Source organism: Lepisma saccharinum, chromosome 16, assembly GCF_977018435.1.
Source record: "Lepisma saccharinum chromosome 16, izLepSacc3.1, whole genome shotgun sequence".
NCBI lineage: Eukaryota > Metazoa > Arthropoda > Insecta > Zygentoma > Lepismatidae > Lepisma > Lepisma saccharinum.
Window position 1 is genome coordinate 5,324,617 of NC_139244.1, and position 16,688 is coordinate 5,341,304.

The 16,688-nt window shown below is 38.0% G+C and overlaps 1 protein-coding gene across 2 annotated transcripts in view; it reads left to right on the top strand.

The window, feature by feature from the left end:
• The first annotated feature begins 1,137 nt into the window (after positions 1-1,137).
• Positions 1,138-16,688, top strand: part of LOC146000215 (uncharacterized) — a 179,359-nt gene continuing 163,808 nt past the window's right edge. For both annotated transcript variants that reach the window (XM_083137610.1, XM_083137611.1), the window contains exon 1: positions 1,138-2,284. In XM_083137610.1, the coding sequence (XP_082993736.1) occupies positions 1,804-2,284 (481 nt within the window). In that variant the 5' untranslated portion in view covers positions 1,138-1,803. The remainder of the gene's footprint in view (positions 2,285-16,688) is intronic.

The window sequence follows — 16,688 nt, forward strand, 5'->3', positions numbered from 1 at the left end:
TAAACAGCATAGTGAAGCAAAATTTAGGATAAAGCATAATTTAAGAAAATGAAAAGCATAATTTGCAGTTGCATAAAGTTGGTTGCCTTCTTAATTATGATCATTTGTATTATATTTATTTGTGACGGGACTGTCTCCAGATATTGTCAGTAAAATTACTCTGTGTATCATAGACCGACTCTGTTATATATGTATACATATATATTTTACAAACAACTGTTTTTACCGGACCAGGCCAATTAGCATCAAAGTGAAGGATGCTAATTATTCGAGTAAGTAAAAGCCAACAAATTATATATTAATCAATCTAATGACTCTTTAACTAAAATTATAAAAAGTAATAACAGCAAATATTATATATTCTGAGATTGGTCTTCTTAACAAATTGTGTATCAATCCCATCAAGAAGTTGTGATTTTTTTTTTGTATTTCTCTAATTTAAGCTGTTTATACGTTTTGTAGGCTTATTTAACGATGAAGATGAATGATGATTATAGGAAATCGATAAGGTGTTCATCGCAAAGGAACACTCGTGCTCATGCCGGGCATCGAACCCGGAACCTTTGTCTTTCTAGACATAATAGTTCTATTCACCAAGTTCCATTTCCCCATCCGCTATGATACAGCGTGACGTGCCGCATCCTAATAGGGGATACCTTCGCAGTGAACCTCGGAAAAGTGGACCAATATGATGAGCACATAAGAAGGAAATAATCCTGAACGTTTTATTTGGGACGCGGTATGGAAATTTCCGAAAATGGAGGAAATCCAGGCTTATTAATAACTCACCTGCGACGGCTATTGGGTCAGGCGGGATTTCCCATTGTGGTCACCGGTACGAGAAAAAGTGCATCGCCTAGTGACGTCACTGTAGTAAGCGAAAGCTTGTCCACGTTCGGGTATGTTGTTGTTTGGAGCCTGCCCGTGCATCAGCTGGCGGAGGAAAAAAAGGTTTAAATAAAAAAGGAAAAAGATTGTGCGAGCCCACCTCGAAAGCGAGGGAACTTTCCGACAGATCGGGGGAGGGGCAGCGGTGCATGGTATGCGTGCCTGACGGGGGGGGAAGGGAGGGGCGAGAGAGGGGAGGTGATTGTGGCGCTGTGACGTTCGGCGATTCAGTTGCCGTCTGGGCATAGAGAGGTCGCCACCGTCTGCTTCGCCTCAGCGTAAGATCCGCCTGTCAAGGTATCTCCCCACGTGGGCAAGTTGCCGCACGTGCAAAACAGTGAACTCGGTGCAGTTTTTCTCAGTGAACGCCGCTTTGCTCGCCCCGCGCTTGGACATTTGTGCACTAGGCTTCAGTTTTCAAGTTTCGCTACATCCTTTTCGCAGTGCAGAACGCCGACTGTGGACTCGAGGCGAAGTTTCGGCCGTGTTTGTGTACGTTGAACATGCGCAGGGCGTGGAACGGACTTGCGTCGAAGCTGTGACACAGGAGGGGTTCCGTAGCCATGCCACGGGAAGAGAAGACGCCGAGGACTGCTCCAATTGGTTCCGTTGCCCCCTGTTCCCCTCGCCGCACGCCCCGGCCCATCCACTGAACAACCACCTGGGCTTAAATCACTTCTTCTGCCTTTCGTTTCAGAATAATAATTTATTCGGATCAACCGTATATGCGCATACACACGAGCCGGGGGCAGGAGAGTCGGCGAGGCCTGCGTGAATGGCCAGCGTGACGTAAGCGGGCGGACACTGTGACAGGTGCAGCAAAATTTTTCGTGCATGCAGGAAATGAGTTCTTAGTTCGAGATTGTGGAAGGCGGCTTCTTTTCTTGAGACTCGACTGTGGGGACATGTGCATGTATGACTGTAGTGCTCGGTGCTGGAACGATCTGTCCGAACATTGAGACGTCGATTTGTCCACCGGCGATCACGACGACCCCTGTCGACATCACGGGAACCCCAGGATGCTGGGTCGCTCCAACTTGTACTCTGGCGAACAGTGACGCTTGGAGGATTCCGGAACGCCGATCGGGTTCGGCCCCCCAGCGCACGACCACGGCACGTCCCCGCTGGTGCGGTTCGGTGGCGAGTTGGGTCCCCCCTTGGTGGGCCGACCCCAGCCCACCTCCCTCGATGCTGCTGCACAGTGACGAACCCCTTGACTTCTCGGTCAACGCTATGAAGAAGCTCGACAAGTTCAAGGAAGAGCGGCACCAGAACGGGGGGGCCTTGGCGCCCGTCCCCCAGATGCACCCGCCGTGCGTCGCCGAAAGATGTTCCAGCCCTTCCACCACCAGCTCCGACGAGGAAGGGCCTCTGGACTCTCCACGACCGCGAGACGGTAAGTACCTTCCTGTATGTGAGCCCCTTGGCTCCGAAAAATATCTGTTTTGTTTGTCAATGTTACATAAGCCTTCCACAGACCACGATATCTAACATTTTGAACGTATCGTTTAGTTTCAAAAGCACCAACCATTACACATTTCTATTAAAATATTTAATGTTCATTTATTGAGATAGGTTAAACCGTAACGAAAGTTTACCATTTCAAAATTATTGTCTTACAAAACTCAATTTTTCTAATATCGCAATTACGTCTTCAAAATCATCTTCGTTATCGGACAAATAAAATCGAAAAAAGTTTGTTCGTTCCCGTCAGAAGCAAAAAAAATAAACATTGTTATGCTCTGGAAGGGTTGTTTATTAATTTTTCACACAGAACAATCACGAGTAATGTCATACGAGTACACAGCCTATTAAAAAAATAGCTACCGGAAATGTCCTAAAACAATAATTAATAATAAATTCAAAGAGCGTTCTCATCACGACAGGATTTTCTTTCTTAAAACAATCGGATTTGTCAAAAAGAAAAAGCCCCTCTGAAAAACCTGTACTACGCCTTCAAAAGAGCTTCCAAAATGGATCGCATAGGGTCTGACAAAGTCATTTAGTATCTCCAGCTAAATGACTTTTCAAAGATAGTATTTTTCTTCCTTCCTTCCAAAAAGGGAGAAAGAAAAAGATTATGCAGTTAGTTTATTCAAAAAAAAAAGTAACTATCTTCATTACACATTTTGTATGACGGTGTCTGTCATATGCAACACTAACACCAATTAATAGTTTTAGACTATTTAGCGTATCAAGCTACAGAACTACCGCCCTCGAAAATGATCCATCTGGTTAAAATATACATTGAAAAACTTTATATTTGCTGAACGAAAAACATATCGGTTGGCAATGTACTTAATTATGTTGTGCTTATTACGTTCCTAAACAACAATACATAATTTTCTTTCCTACAAGTAGCCACAAAATTTCCGCCTTCGTTAAATTACTCTTTCTGCTATTATTCCAAAATATTTTTATGGTATTCGTCATAAATTCTTTATTCGTGCATATTATATGTATCACGAATACTTAATCGAATTAGCTATCTTCAAAGCAATAAGCTTTCATTTCACTTACATAAGTACACATATATACATCATGCATTACAACTAGTTATGAGAGACAATATTGAATATTCAGTGTCTGTGTATCAGTATCGTGAACGTAATTGTCAAAGGGTTGGAAAAAGGTATTAGTCGAATCGAACCGCGGTACAATTTTTGATTAGGAAGAAATATTGAATATTGTTACTTTCTGCAAAATTTGTTTGTGTCTTATTCACCTCAGTTTTAGAATTTCAAGGAATTGCTGGCCAAATTCGTTCACTGTCGCATGTAAAAGTTTAAAAAATAAGCAATGGTTTATAAGCTGAAGTTTTGTAAAATTGAATTCTGTCACTCCCGTTCAAGAACTTTATAACTGAATTAATGAAAATACCAAAGTCTCACGATACTGAAATTTAACCAAACGCTCCTAGGCAATAAAGTCTATATGCTTTCATCATTAGACATGAAGAGCGATTAAGTATAATACTTAACCGTACGCTTAACTCTTGTTAACAACCTAAGTCCGGTCGAACATTTTTGTATCGCGCAGTTCCAGAAAACTATAATATGCAATCGAAATTTCCAGCAATTCTCAAAATTCTTGATTTCGAAAACAAGAATTTTGTAAGAAATTTCTTCAAGAAATGTAAAACTCTCGAAAAGATTGAAAATTCATCACACAACTGACAAGCTTTTTCTAATCCAAGTATGCAGCGCAAATTTGTTTGAATTTACGCAAATTTAATTGTTGTTAAACATATCTGGTATTTTTCACAAACACCGATGCTAGAAACAATAATTATTGTATTAACAATTTACTGCGATAATTATAGATGGGAATAAATTGTTGCGTATGTGTAATTTTACTTGCATTAGCAAGTATAATCAGATGAAACATCTATACCAGAATTCTACATAATTCAAGAAACAATACATATCAAAATTAATAAATACATAATCGATAATGGTAGAGAAAAAATATTAGGAATACAAATAAGTCTATCAACTTGTCTGGGGTTATTGTTCAGAAATTCGTAACCGAAATTGAATCTTGATCGATATACAAAACGGTCGAGAGATTAGTCTTTGGAAGCTGACAGTACTCTAGCAACTCAGCAAGTCTATGGCGAAATAAACGGGACATTTTTCTTATGGACACCGTATTCATCTTGAGAAGGAAATAGATTTCAGAAAAGATTAAAATAATATTTCGCACGGTTCAATACGTAAACGAGAATGAATTTAAAATCTGCATGACGCTCACAGTAATTTGAACGTTGATATACTTGAGCTTGTATAAAGTCTTTGAAGTTTTGGACCTGCTCGAAGAACGTAAAAAAAGCTTTGATCATTTCGGAATGCATGTACTCGAATTTTTATAATATCCATAATACCTGAATTTTGCAAAGAAACATATTTCAGACTTCCTCAATTTCGAGTATTCGCTCTCGAACACCTTTGACACCGCAGTATCAGGAAACCCACAGCTCGACAATGAAATACTTCAACAGAACATGTATTTTATCACAAGTTCACTTCGACGAAAATACAAAAAATGCAGTTTGATTTGAAATCATTCTATATGATCCTGAAATCTTGTTACAAAGAAACACAAATATTTAAATTATTCATAACACGGCGATCAGTTTATATGATTGCAATCTTTGCTAATAGCTAATAATTAAAGTGCAAGCCTATCAGTGCATGTGTTTGTAACAGATACTTAATTAACGAAAGAGAATTTAATTGAAAACTTAATTTGCAAAAAAAAAAGTTTTACCAAAAGCTGCAAATGAGTATTATATTGTAATATCTTATGCTTGAATTAAAACACTTCGGATACCGTAGCAATGATAGATTATAAATAATATAGATATTTTCTTAAAACTTTAATTCCATTGTAATATTAAGAGATTCAATGCTGCGTATCGAATTATCTTTTTTAGGTTAAAAATAAATTAACTACGAAAATTGTAATATTGCGCAATATACTCAGAAATGTTCTTGAAAACTTGCGTGTCCTTTGTAGAAGCATTTTACTAGATGTCGCAATTAGCACTAGGATAATATTTCAAGAGAGTTCTGTACTCTATCGGACGTTTTTATTTTCCAAAATATTTTAGATGTGTAGCAACTAATTGTTTGTGTATATGTATTGCAGATTCCGGATTCTTGGAATTTTAGTTGAGCAATTTTTTTGTACTATATCTTTCCGTCCAGGTTTTTATCAGAGCAAATTTACAAGTTATTGCAAGTGATTATGATTAAAATAGCATAGTTACTTCTGCCGCAATTAATGTATACATCTTCCCACGAATCCGTTAAAAGTGACCAATTTTTCTATCCTCAAGGAATTACATAGCATATCTAATTTATACTGTGCAATATTCATTCGTTTCTTCTTATGTTCGAAGCTTTGATTCGAGAATTTCTCAACGAACACAGAAATCACAGATCACCCGATAGAAAACTAAATGAGAATTAGGTACTCAAACGAGTAACAAGCTGATTTAAATGTTGTGCGTTTTATGATGTATAAAGAAACTAATTATCCCATCTCCAGTTCCATGACTTTGCATCCCAGTAGTGATGATTCATGGTGAGGATCAGGAGAAAATCTTGTATTCTCGCAGAACCATTACAGCACATGCTAAAATTCCCCAAGACTCTCACCCCTTTCTGGAAGACAACCAGCACAACAGTAGGAATCAAGGGGTAGCATAACGTGCAAGGGTATCTTTCAGGTGCGAATGTAAATTGTGGGAATTTCAGCGTGTGTCCACCACAAGACGATGCTGCTGCTCCTGATCAGGGAAGCTTATCTGGTAGAAGTTTCCATTTTCGCATTACACGTTAAACTGTAAGTCCAATATCGATTAATCTTTCTGTGCATAAAGTGAACTTAAAACAAAACAAAATCGAACAGCCTCGACATTTTCGACGATATATCTCATTCCCAAGAGCTTCGTTTACATTCTAAAGAATGAGGTGTTCTCTTCTTACTGGAAATCTCTACTGTTTACAGTAGACAAAATCTACTGTTATCCATTGTACCCTACTGTGTTACTGAAACCCATTGGTTTTCACTGAACACATTTAGTAGGTCTAATGTACAACTACATTTTATGTACAGCAGAGAGACTACAAGTAAAAATATTGTCTTTAATATTATATTTAATATGGTATATAGTGTGTGTGTGTGTGGCTTAACATGTTAGCTGTAAATATAACTTTCCATTATCCCTGATTAACAATTTTTATTTACATCTGTTTGGAAATCTGAACACAGTTGATGTTTCAAGACACCTATTGATCTACTGAAAACAGTAGACAGAATTTTCGAGTCCCCTTCATCAATTTCAACTCATTCTCGCGGTTAGCCAAAAGTAGAAAAGAAACCGACGCTAAATAACAAAATTTAAATAAAATCAAGATTTCGGTAGAATCCTGTGAGATCGAGGCATGAGTGACCAGGTAATATACAATACTCCTACGTGTATATCACGCAAAATTGCTTGGCGTAGATAGCGAATGACGTATTTAATTTATTAAAAACTATTTTATACAAAACATTCTGATGAATTCAAATGCACAAGTTAATCTCTGAAGAACCAAAGATATATATTTTTATTGGCTTTCCCAATTCGGGAAGTCAAGTGTCACCTTTGATATTTTCTGTGCTTTTGTTTAAAACTAAAACATACAACACAAAAGCAAGATCTCGGTCAAAGTATTGGATGAGATTAATTGACTTGCTTTTACAATTAAACACTTCCAATGCAAATTAGTAAAGAAAGCTTCTAACGGTACAGGAACATATTAAGGATAATTTACATAGGGGAATTTCCAGACAACAGGGCTTTCGATCCATTTTGAAATTTCCGTTAACAACCCCTCGTCTCCCTGTGGGATATTTTGAAGCAGTTCTTATTTTTCGAGAAGCTGCTTTTCCAAAGAGATCCAAGATCGACACGCACATCCCCAAAAGCGTATCAAATTCATGCATCTCTTTTTGTTTTTACTCCAGTGCGTAAAACGCAAGGCAATGCACTTAGATGCATCAAAACAACTTCACGCCAAGAGAAATGACAAGCAGAAGCGCATCACTCGATGTAGAGTGCGAAATTGATTTATTTTTCTTTGGCGCCTCCTATTGAAAAAGTCGAGGATTAACCTGAAAGTCATATATTGTTTTTGCAAGGATATTTCTTCTTTTGAAAGACGGGATGAAAGTACATGGGAATCATACTTCGCACTCTTCACATAAATATACGTATTTCCCCAATATTCTATGCATTTTCATTTTGCTACACATAATTAGTCTAGTTCAGCAAAACATTTTTGGTGGACAGACCTTTATCCATGGACTTTCGGAAACGGTTAATCCTTTTTGTGCAAAGATTTGACATGATTTGGATTTTGTTATTCAGCGTCGCTTTTCTTCCACTTCCGCTAATCGCGACGTTGAGGATGATGCAATTAATGAAGGGACACTCACAGAGAACACCCATGCCAATGCCGCGATTCGAACCCGGGATCACTAGCTTCGTCTGACGTTGTGCTAACCATTCAGCCATGGAAGTCGGCATTACCACGAGAATGATCAAACGAGAAGTGAGTAGTGTGTTTCTGTCTGTGACTTTCTTGGAGTCAATTTATTCATGTCTTACTTCTGTTGACTATTGAACAACCCACGCTTCAAAAATTTTGCCGCATCCAGCCTTTGTGGATAATAAAAACTAAAAAAAACTTAAACGCAATAAAACATTTTATGCGTGTCCTCGATTAAAAACTTCCCATTTCGACATCCTTTCTCGCAAGTAATCCTTAAGCAATGTTTATTTATATTACCCATTACTCCTTACGAATCTCGAGCGATACGCCAGGAAATGCTTGTGGCGTTAATCTCTTCCGAGATAAGGAAATTATCACAGGCAATAACTTGATTTGGTTGCAATCTAAATGTTTATTAGGAAATACCCATGGTGTTACAAAGATGCGCAATAACACAAGTTTTCGATTCGATTTTTTATATTTAGCGTCGCAGTTCTTCCACTTTTCGCTAATCGCAGCGATGAAGATGGTGTGATGAAATTGATGGACGATCTGATCTCGGAAAATATGGCGGCGGGCGTGATTTCGCGCAATGAATTGTGGGGGAAGTTGTTCGCTGAATATCATCCATTGCTATATTCCATAGATCTGATAACTGAGAAATGATGGAACATGTTGGTCATGTTCTGATGAAACAATAAAGACACTTCCTGGGTACAGGAATGGTTGGGGATTCTCGCCTGTGGCGCGAGACGTCCAAGCTTCGATTCCCGTTTGGAGGCTCAAAGCTTCGCTGTCGATCTACCAAGGTGGAGACAATTGGTGAGCCACTTGAAAAGAAGTAGCGGGATCTACTGTGAAGGGCCGGACAACAGTGTTGGGACTCGAAGCGTTGACCGTGCGTCTGAAGCGAAAAGTCGCTTAACAGGCCTTAGTTCGCAAACGGCATTTTGGCCATCGGTCATTTCATAGATTTCAGAATTTCCTTCATAAACAGGCACGTATCTATAAATATATTTCTGGTGGGGTCTGAACCAAGTGTCTTAGGAGTAATAATAACATTTAAATTAAAATCTTTATAATTATATTAAAATAAATGCTAATTAAAATATATAAATTAATATTCTATTATTATTACATGGATAAGTTAAAAGACGGCATAAGAATATATATATATATAACAGCACGTATTCATTATGTAGCTTACCTGAAGTTAAGATCGGCATAATTTGCATAAAAACAAGTTCCCTAGCAAAGAAATTCATATCAAATTGATGAAGAATTGAATACTTATTGAATAACAAAAAAGGACGTTAGCCGGTTGGTGAAAAGTAAAGTAGCAAAAATCTTTGGTAATTTCCTTCAAAGTCGTATGATCTCAACATAATCCTTTCCTTCCAATAAGTTCAGAGGAAATTAACAACAATCAATTATTCAACAAACGCTAAACAAGTATATTTTCAATTTTCTGGTTAATTGTAGTACTTGATAAGTCTTTCGGGAAGAAGGGGTCCGGCCCATCATTCCCCCGTAAATACGTCCCTGGTGATAAACTAGACAATTCATCCCCAAAATTAAAAATTTACTGCAAACCTTCAGACTTGGCGATTATAATGGCAAAAATCTTGACTCTGTACTCCAAGAAATAAAAAAAGAAGGCCTTGCACTTCAAAGAAGTAACAAAGCATTTTCAATATAACTCTTCATATTCTTCGATTTGATTGATTGTCAATTGACGTTTATCTTTTGTTAAATATGTTATTTTCATTTCCTACTCCGAACAGAAAAGCACTCGAAACATAATAATGTCTGATTATCGCAATTTTTTCTTTTCCTATTACGGTAACATTTCGTAACAGATAAGATACAAGTGCCGCGAAATGAGCGTGTCAGTGATGATGGTTTTCCTTCTTCCGTTCAGAGAAACAGATGCTGTTCGAATCTTCAACTGCATAATGCTCTTCAGTTTCGTGCTTAAGTAGTTGCCAGGATTTGCATAATATGCTGTGATTGTCCACAACATAAAGCTCCACTGTGATGTAATGTTGCCTTACTTTCATAGCTCCTTTCCGATCAGAAGAAAATAAACATTTTGATCGCTGTAGTCAAGTACTCCTTTATCTCTTTTCCTGAGCTCTCGTTTGTAAAGATTGGAAGTCAATGACCTATTCTGAGGTGGAATTTCTACAGGTGAATCCGTCTTCGATTCCAACGTTGTTGGTGACGTCACGTAAAGTAGTCTCCTGAATAAAAGTAGCATTACATTTTCAAAAATTTACACACTAAAATATCCAGATATGAGTACTTATCCTTGGAAAATCCTAATTGAAAAAAAAATGTACTCCAGAGCAGTACAATTGTGCAAATTTGTGAGGTCTTCCAACCTACGTCATGCGAAATTTCCCAAACTTAAGAAGGGTATCCGACGGGATGAAGGCATTTCATCTTAAACTTGATCATGGACAATTTGACAAGAATGAAAAATTAATTACATTAAACCTACTTTAAATACATAGGTCTTAATTTTATTATCGTGTAGATTATATGCAAGCAGGTTGGCCAATTTTGTAAGTAGGCTGTGAGTTGCGGGAAAGTGAGTTTCAAGCATTAAATGCTGATAATTTAAAACCACTTAATGGAAGACTTTTCACATATCAATGAGCAATTCAGTTAGCGACGCATAGATCATTCTAAACGATTCACAATTTTTTAATCAGATTTCAAACGATCAACAGAATCACTTCCTCACAACAGAACAGGAGTGAAAAGTAAAATCTCATACAGTCCCAATGATCACACTCATCTCTAGGTATCCCACACCTACTGTTCAAAAACGTACCGTATAAACCTTGCACTATCTTCAATCCTAGGCGTTACATAATTGCCAGAATATGTTTCTTAATATATGCTTACGCCGGTGTTCTAGAATCTTCTAAGAATTCTGGAATGTTGTTATCTTATCGTGTAATTAGACAGATTGCACGAGCGATATTCTAAAACTGCGCTGTACCGGCTCGTGTTCCACCACGTGTGTTGGACTGATATCTGTCAGTCAGCCACCTACATTATTATTGCTTATCGTGCAACACCTCAAAGATTAATATATTTATGGACTGTGAATAAATTGTGGGTAATTACATTCACGTGCCACTAATCGCGAGCAGGATGATGGGACTGTAGTAAATTTGGAGTCAAAGGGCATTAGGGTTGATCAGTTTCAATCCCTTTCTGGTAGTAGATTTCTGCAACTTTCCACAGCTTCGAATAGAGTCAATTGAAGAGGTATTAGAGAGAAATACATTGGGTTCGTATAGTCATCTTACTAGAATGGAAAAAGAGAGAAAAAACTAAAGGTAATTCTGGAGGCCAAAATGCAGGAGAGGAAAATTAAGATCTAGAGCAGAATGGGAACAACATGTTTTAGAGCGACTAATACTGTGTGTCAGACCTGATTCTTATAAATTATCTGTCGTTAGTCTTTCGTCATATTTTTCTTGTGTTCACTGTTAATCTGTGTCGTCGTCCAAGATAATTGGACAAGTACATCTCGTTGGATTATGAAAGTTGTGCATTACTGTTCCGTTGATTTATTTGAGAATTATACACATTTGTGACTGAAATCTCTCGAGTTGTATTTTTACCTTCTTAATGTGTGACATCGATGAACTCTCACTCAACAGTTACTAAAAGAGGAGAATCAGTGTCAAGTTAAGAGAATGGCGCTAGATATGCAAATGTATAGAATATGGCTGAAGGATCCCGACGCCTAACAGCACAAGGAGGAAGAAGTATTGAAGAATGGAATGAACAATCGATCCTGGTTGTAACTGACTTATCACCTTTTGGAATCATTCCTGGCAAGTTCCCCTGACCTTTCCTTATTTTCGACACTATTTCCAGCGATTTTCTGGACTTTCCCCAATTTACAAACGAATCCCGGTAACTTCTTCATTTTTCTTTCAAAATGCTTTCCAGCAATTCTCTGCGCCCTCCCTACTGTCCTTCCCTCGACTATCGCTCATTCAACAACCAATTTCTGTATTTATCCTGCACTTTCACAGACTCCAAAACCTTTGTTTTGTGTGTCTGACGACCTTCCCTCATTCCAAAACCATCCCCAGTAAATCCCTTGACATCTCTCACTTCAAAACCAATTCCTGTAACAACCTCCACCCTTATATTTCTTCATGACACCGAAACGGACCCGAGATAAATCAATAACGGTAATGCCAATTAGATTATCCTCGCGAAGGATAGAAGTTCGGATTGTAGCATTAACAAACCTTGTCGTTTGGCGGTGCCAATGAGTTCCTTTAGTTCAACACACCTTTAAATTACGGCGGGCACTAAATCGGACGAGAATTTTTAGATTGTTACTATTTTAGTACACTCCAGGACGTAATACAGCGGAATTTTCTATGAAGGAGTGGAGGATATAACATCGCAAACCCCACCACACTTAATAATAGTTAATTAACTAATTAATAAGAACAATCCAACTAAGATAATTAATTCTTGCCTAGGAGTGGCCTTCCTTAAAAAGGCTCAACTGGTAAGAGCATGAATAACTACACAATACATTTTCATACAGTACATGTATGACCAACTCTACCATATTCTAATTTAATAATACAGAAAACACGCAAACATAAAAAAAACACATACTGTATTCATAAGTAAAAAGAAAGGCAATGGAAATTTCCGTAAGCCAACTCGAAATATTGCTTTAAAAAAAATGTGAAACTGAATTTTAAAAATTCATACACCAGGTGAAAATTTTTCAGGCGGCTTGTATTTTTTGTACCCCTGCACTCAGCTATATACGAACCCCCATCATAATATGTAAGAAGTCATATATACTATTATTGAGAACGAAGTTGAGATATACGCGACCTGGTGTCGAACGGAAGCTACACTTCACACGGAGCTTCTGAAAGTATTATTTTTTTCAATTACTCAACTGGATGAAACTGTACAAAACGCATAAAGTAAAAGAAGAAAATTTGAAACATAATATATCGTACCAAAAAATGGCACAACAATATTTTGTTTAGTGAAAATTGTAAGTAGAGAATAGTGTTTTCATTCTACGCAAGAAAAACAGGCTGATTCGTAAGTCCGTGAAACATTTTAGAAATTTGCTATACATAAGCGGTTCAACGGACAGTGTAATGCCGATAATAACCTACACGAGAATGAACAATTTTTTTCATGTTATTGTTAATATTCTTTATTTAGCTTAATAAACGACATAGAAAGGTTTCTGGAACTGTCACTAGTGATTTATCGACACACCCCCAACACCACGACCCCTCTCAATTATTATTATTTTTTTTTTTTTTTGCAAAACTCTACTTTTTTGCTAATTTGGATCTAAATGTACCCTTGCCCCTCAAAAATACTTACCCCCCTCGGAAAATTCTGGATAAAACCCTGTCATACAGGGAGAAATACAGTAGTACACCGCACCCCACTGTGGCAACGCCTGTTTGTTACCATCAACGGTAGTGGAATTTGCGTGCAAGATTTCCTGTTGGTTTGGCTGCAGAAGCTCTCTGGATGAACCGATGCAGTTCGACTCCTGAAAGATCTCAGGTTCAGATCGACACCCTGGCACCAATTGGTTCAGTTTTGGGGCTGCGTTATGCACTTCCTCTTGCCTGCCAAGTCAGCAGCGCTAATTGCCAGCGACCTTCTCAAATATCCACACGATTTGCATTAAAAATTTCGAATCGCTCCGTTGAGAACCTGTTCCTTTGAAGGTGACTCACTCGCTGCTTAATTTGATTCTCCTAGGAGGCGAACGCAGCGCCAACACGCACTCGGTGGCCACAATAAAATACCCCCCCACCCACTTCTATGTCCGGAAGTTGCGATCAAGGTTGTGGGCGCGTTCAGCCCCCCCCCCCTCCGCGCCGCATGGAAATTAGGCTGCCGGACGTACATGCAAAAACGAAATGCTCAAGTTATTCCCATTACGATTATTGTTCAGGCGACGGTAAAAATCTCGCACGCGCCTTGAAGCTTGCAATTTAAGAGGCTTCGAATTTGCATTGCGCACGAAATGCTGTTTCTTTGTTCTTCTTTTGATGTTTTCTTGCAAAGGGAAGCGGTCCGACCCTGTGGCCGAGTGGTTAGCACATCGCGCTGCGACGCCAAGGGTCCCGGGTTCGAATCCCGGTCGGGCTTGGTTGTTTGTGAATGTCCATTCATCAATTTCATCATTTCATCACTCATCCCCATCTTCGCAAATTAGCCAAGAGGCACAATACGCGAAGTAAAATAAACTAAATCAAATAAAATAAAGGGAAGCGGCTGTCTTAACTACGCACCACGGCTTGGCAACATTGTTACAAATGATAGTCAAAAATAACTACATCAATCTGTTCATGTTGCATGCAATATGCAATTTCCCGTGATGCAGATTCATAATTATGTTGTTACTTTCGAATAACATTTACGCAGAAAAGAAATGTTTGTTTCAGAATAACATAAAATAGGTGGCAGTTGCGAGCAAGTTGTTTACCATGGCCATTTTTTTCAGTAATCTGGCCAATTTGTTCAGAGTTGCCAAATAATTTTGTGAAAATTATCTTTGTTTACTCTCACCAAAAAGCAACGAGACGTTTATACTTATTGGAAACAAATACTTTATTTGCGTCTGTAACAAATGATGCAATAATATATGCGTTAATTTTCTCACAATTATCAATTATATTCATCAACGCACATGAAATACCTGACTGACCAACCTACATGAAGCCACCTTACGAAATTTCTTTTTTTATACGCCGTGATTGTCCGATCGCTTTCAACTCGATACCACAACATCGTGTTATTGTAGGTGCAACGATCATGAAGTCAGCTCAATTGAATAATTAGTGTTGAGCAGTATTTTCAATTTGTTCGGTACACATGCCGCCTTATCATATTTGCAATTCGTGGCGATAATAATTCACTCATTAGATTATCAGAAGGCCTCATTCGTAAATGATAAAAATCTCGCATCGAAGGCAATGCACTCGGTACAATATAAGCCTAGTGGATTTGTCACTGCTAATTTTACAGATTGGAAAACGATAAAATGTTATTGCAGAAATTACGCGAACTGCTTGGGTGAAGATGTTACTGCGCCTAAATATTGAAACGAGAAGCACAAGGTTATCACAAAGTGTTGAACGCATTTCAGTTCATAATAGTACGAGAACCAAAAGCTTACCCGAACTGTACTATAGAACAAATCATAAATAATTGTATTTGACACCCACAATCTTTTAAAGTACTTGAAAACAGTTCAATGTGTGCTTCATTTCTGGCAATATCCAGTAGGTATTCAGTTTCTCGCCATACGTACAGTTGGATGCATAAGTATTACCTAGCAAGTTGTCCATCGCCATGTTTATTCTCTTTGTTTTACGGAATGAGATTTTCAGGAATTGAAACAAAAGTCAAGCAAGCTGCTAAAAAACCTCTACATAATAATAAAAAAAAATAATCCTTAAATCCACGTAAGATTCAATATAAAATTAAATTAAAATTATCATGGACAATTTGCCTTGTGCATCCCACTAAGTTCGCAAACTCTTTCACACACTCCTGCAATTAAAGAAAGAAGAGCAACGATCGCTATTTTCATGTAGACTGCCATCTGGTGGATGACTCGAAGATTAAAACTTGCTTTCGCTACTCTGGGATGATTTTTGATCATAGAAAAGTTCGGAGAACAAGAATAAAAATGTAAATGCACCCGAAAAATTCGTGTTTTCTTCGCAACATACATCTTTCTTCACGTTTGACATTATTGTTCCCGACATTTTTTTGTTTCGACAAAAAGAAATTGATTTTCATCACGCGCATTAGTGGCTACTATTTATATTCAATCGGCACTAAGAAAATAGTCAAATTGTCCACAATTATTTTCGTTTTATGTTCCTTCTACATGCTACTTTTATATTATTTAAAGTAATGGATTTAAGTTGCTGCTGTAACAGATCCTGTCCTCTGCGTATTGTTGTTATTTCAATTCTTGAATTGTGGAGCAGAGTGAATGGATATGTTTGTGGACAATTTGTCTATTATTAACTTTGTCGTCTGCTGTACATGCGCGAATGGAAGACAAATGAACGAAGTATCATTAACGCAATGAACCCCAATTAATTATCTACACGAAGCAAGTAGAGAGTGAAGACCTTATCACTAATATTATCACCAAGTACAACAACATTCAAGAAATATCACCTGTAGCAGTGAAGCGACTAGATGTGACGAAATGACGAAGATAGCACTAACAAAGCAATACAAACCAGACTAAACTCCTAGGCGCCGCGTCCATTCATGGGTTACCGCTTGCCAAGAGCCTTTGGTTCATGCATCGAATCCCTTTGCCGCTGCTATCTAACTTTCTAGACCAGAGCCCGATATTACTTCTTATCCAAAAGTTCATCTGAAGTTCACTTTATGCTCAGATAGGCTAATCGGGACTGGATCCACGATTTAAAGTGTGCTCCACTGTGAATCGAACTCGTTGTAATTAAAGACGTGTATTTAGGGGGTCCGCCCCTCCCCCCTTCCCCGAATGACTTACCAAGTACTAAAATTAAATAATGAAAATATATTTGTTTAGTCGTGGGTTATTTCTTTCCGCCGAACTTACTGAAAAGTAAGGATTATATTGGGATCATAGCACTTTGAATGACAGTGCCAAAGAAGATTTAATGCACACTACCACTTATAATAATACGCATAAAATATCAATCA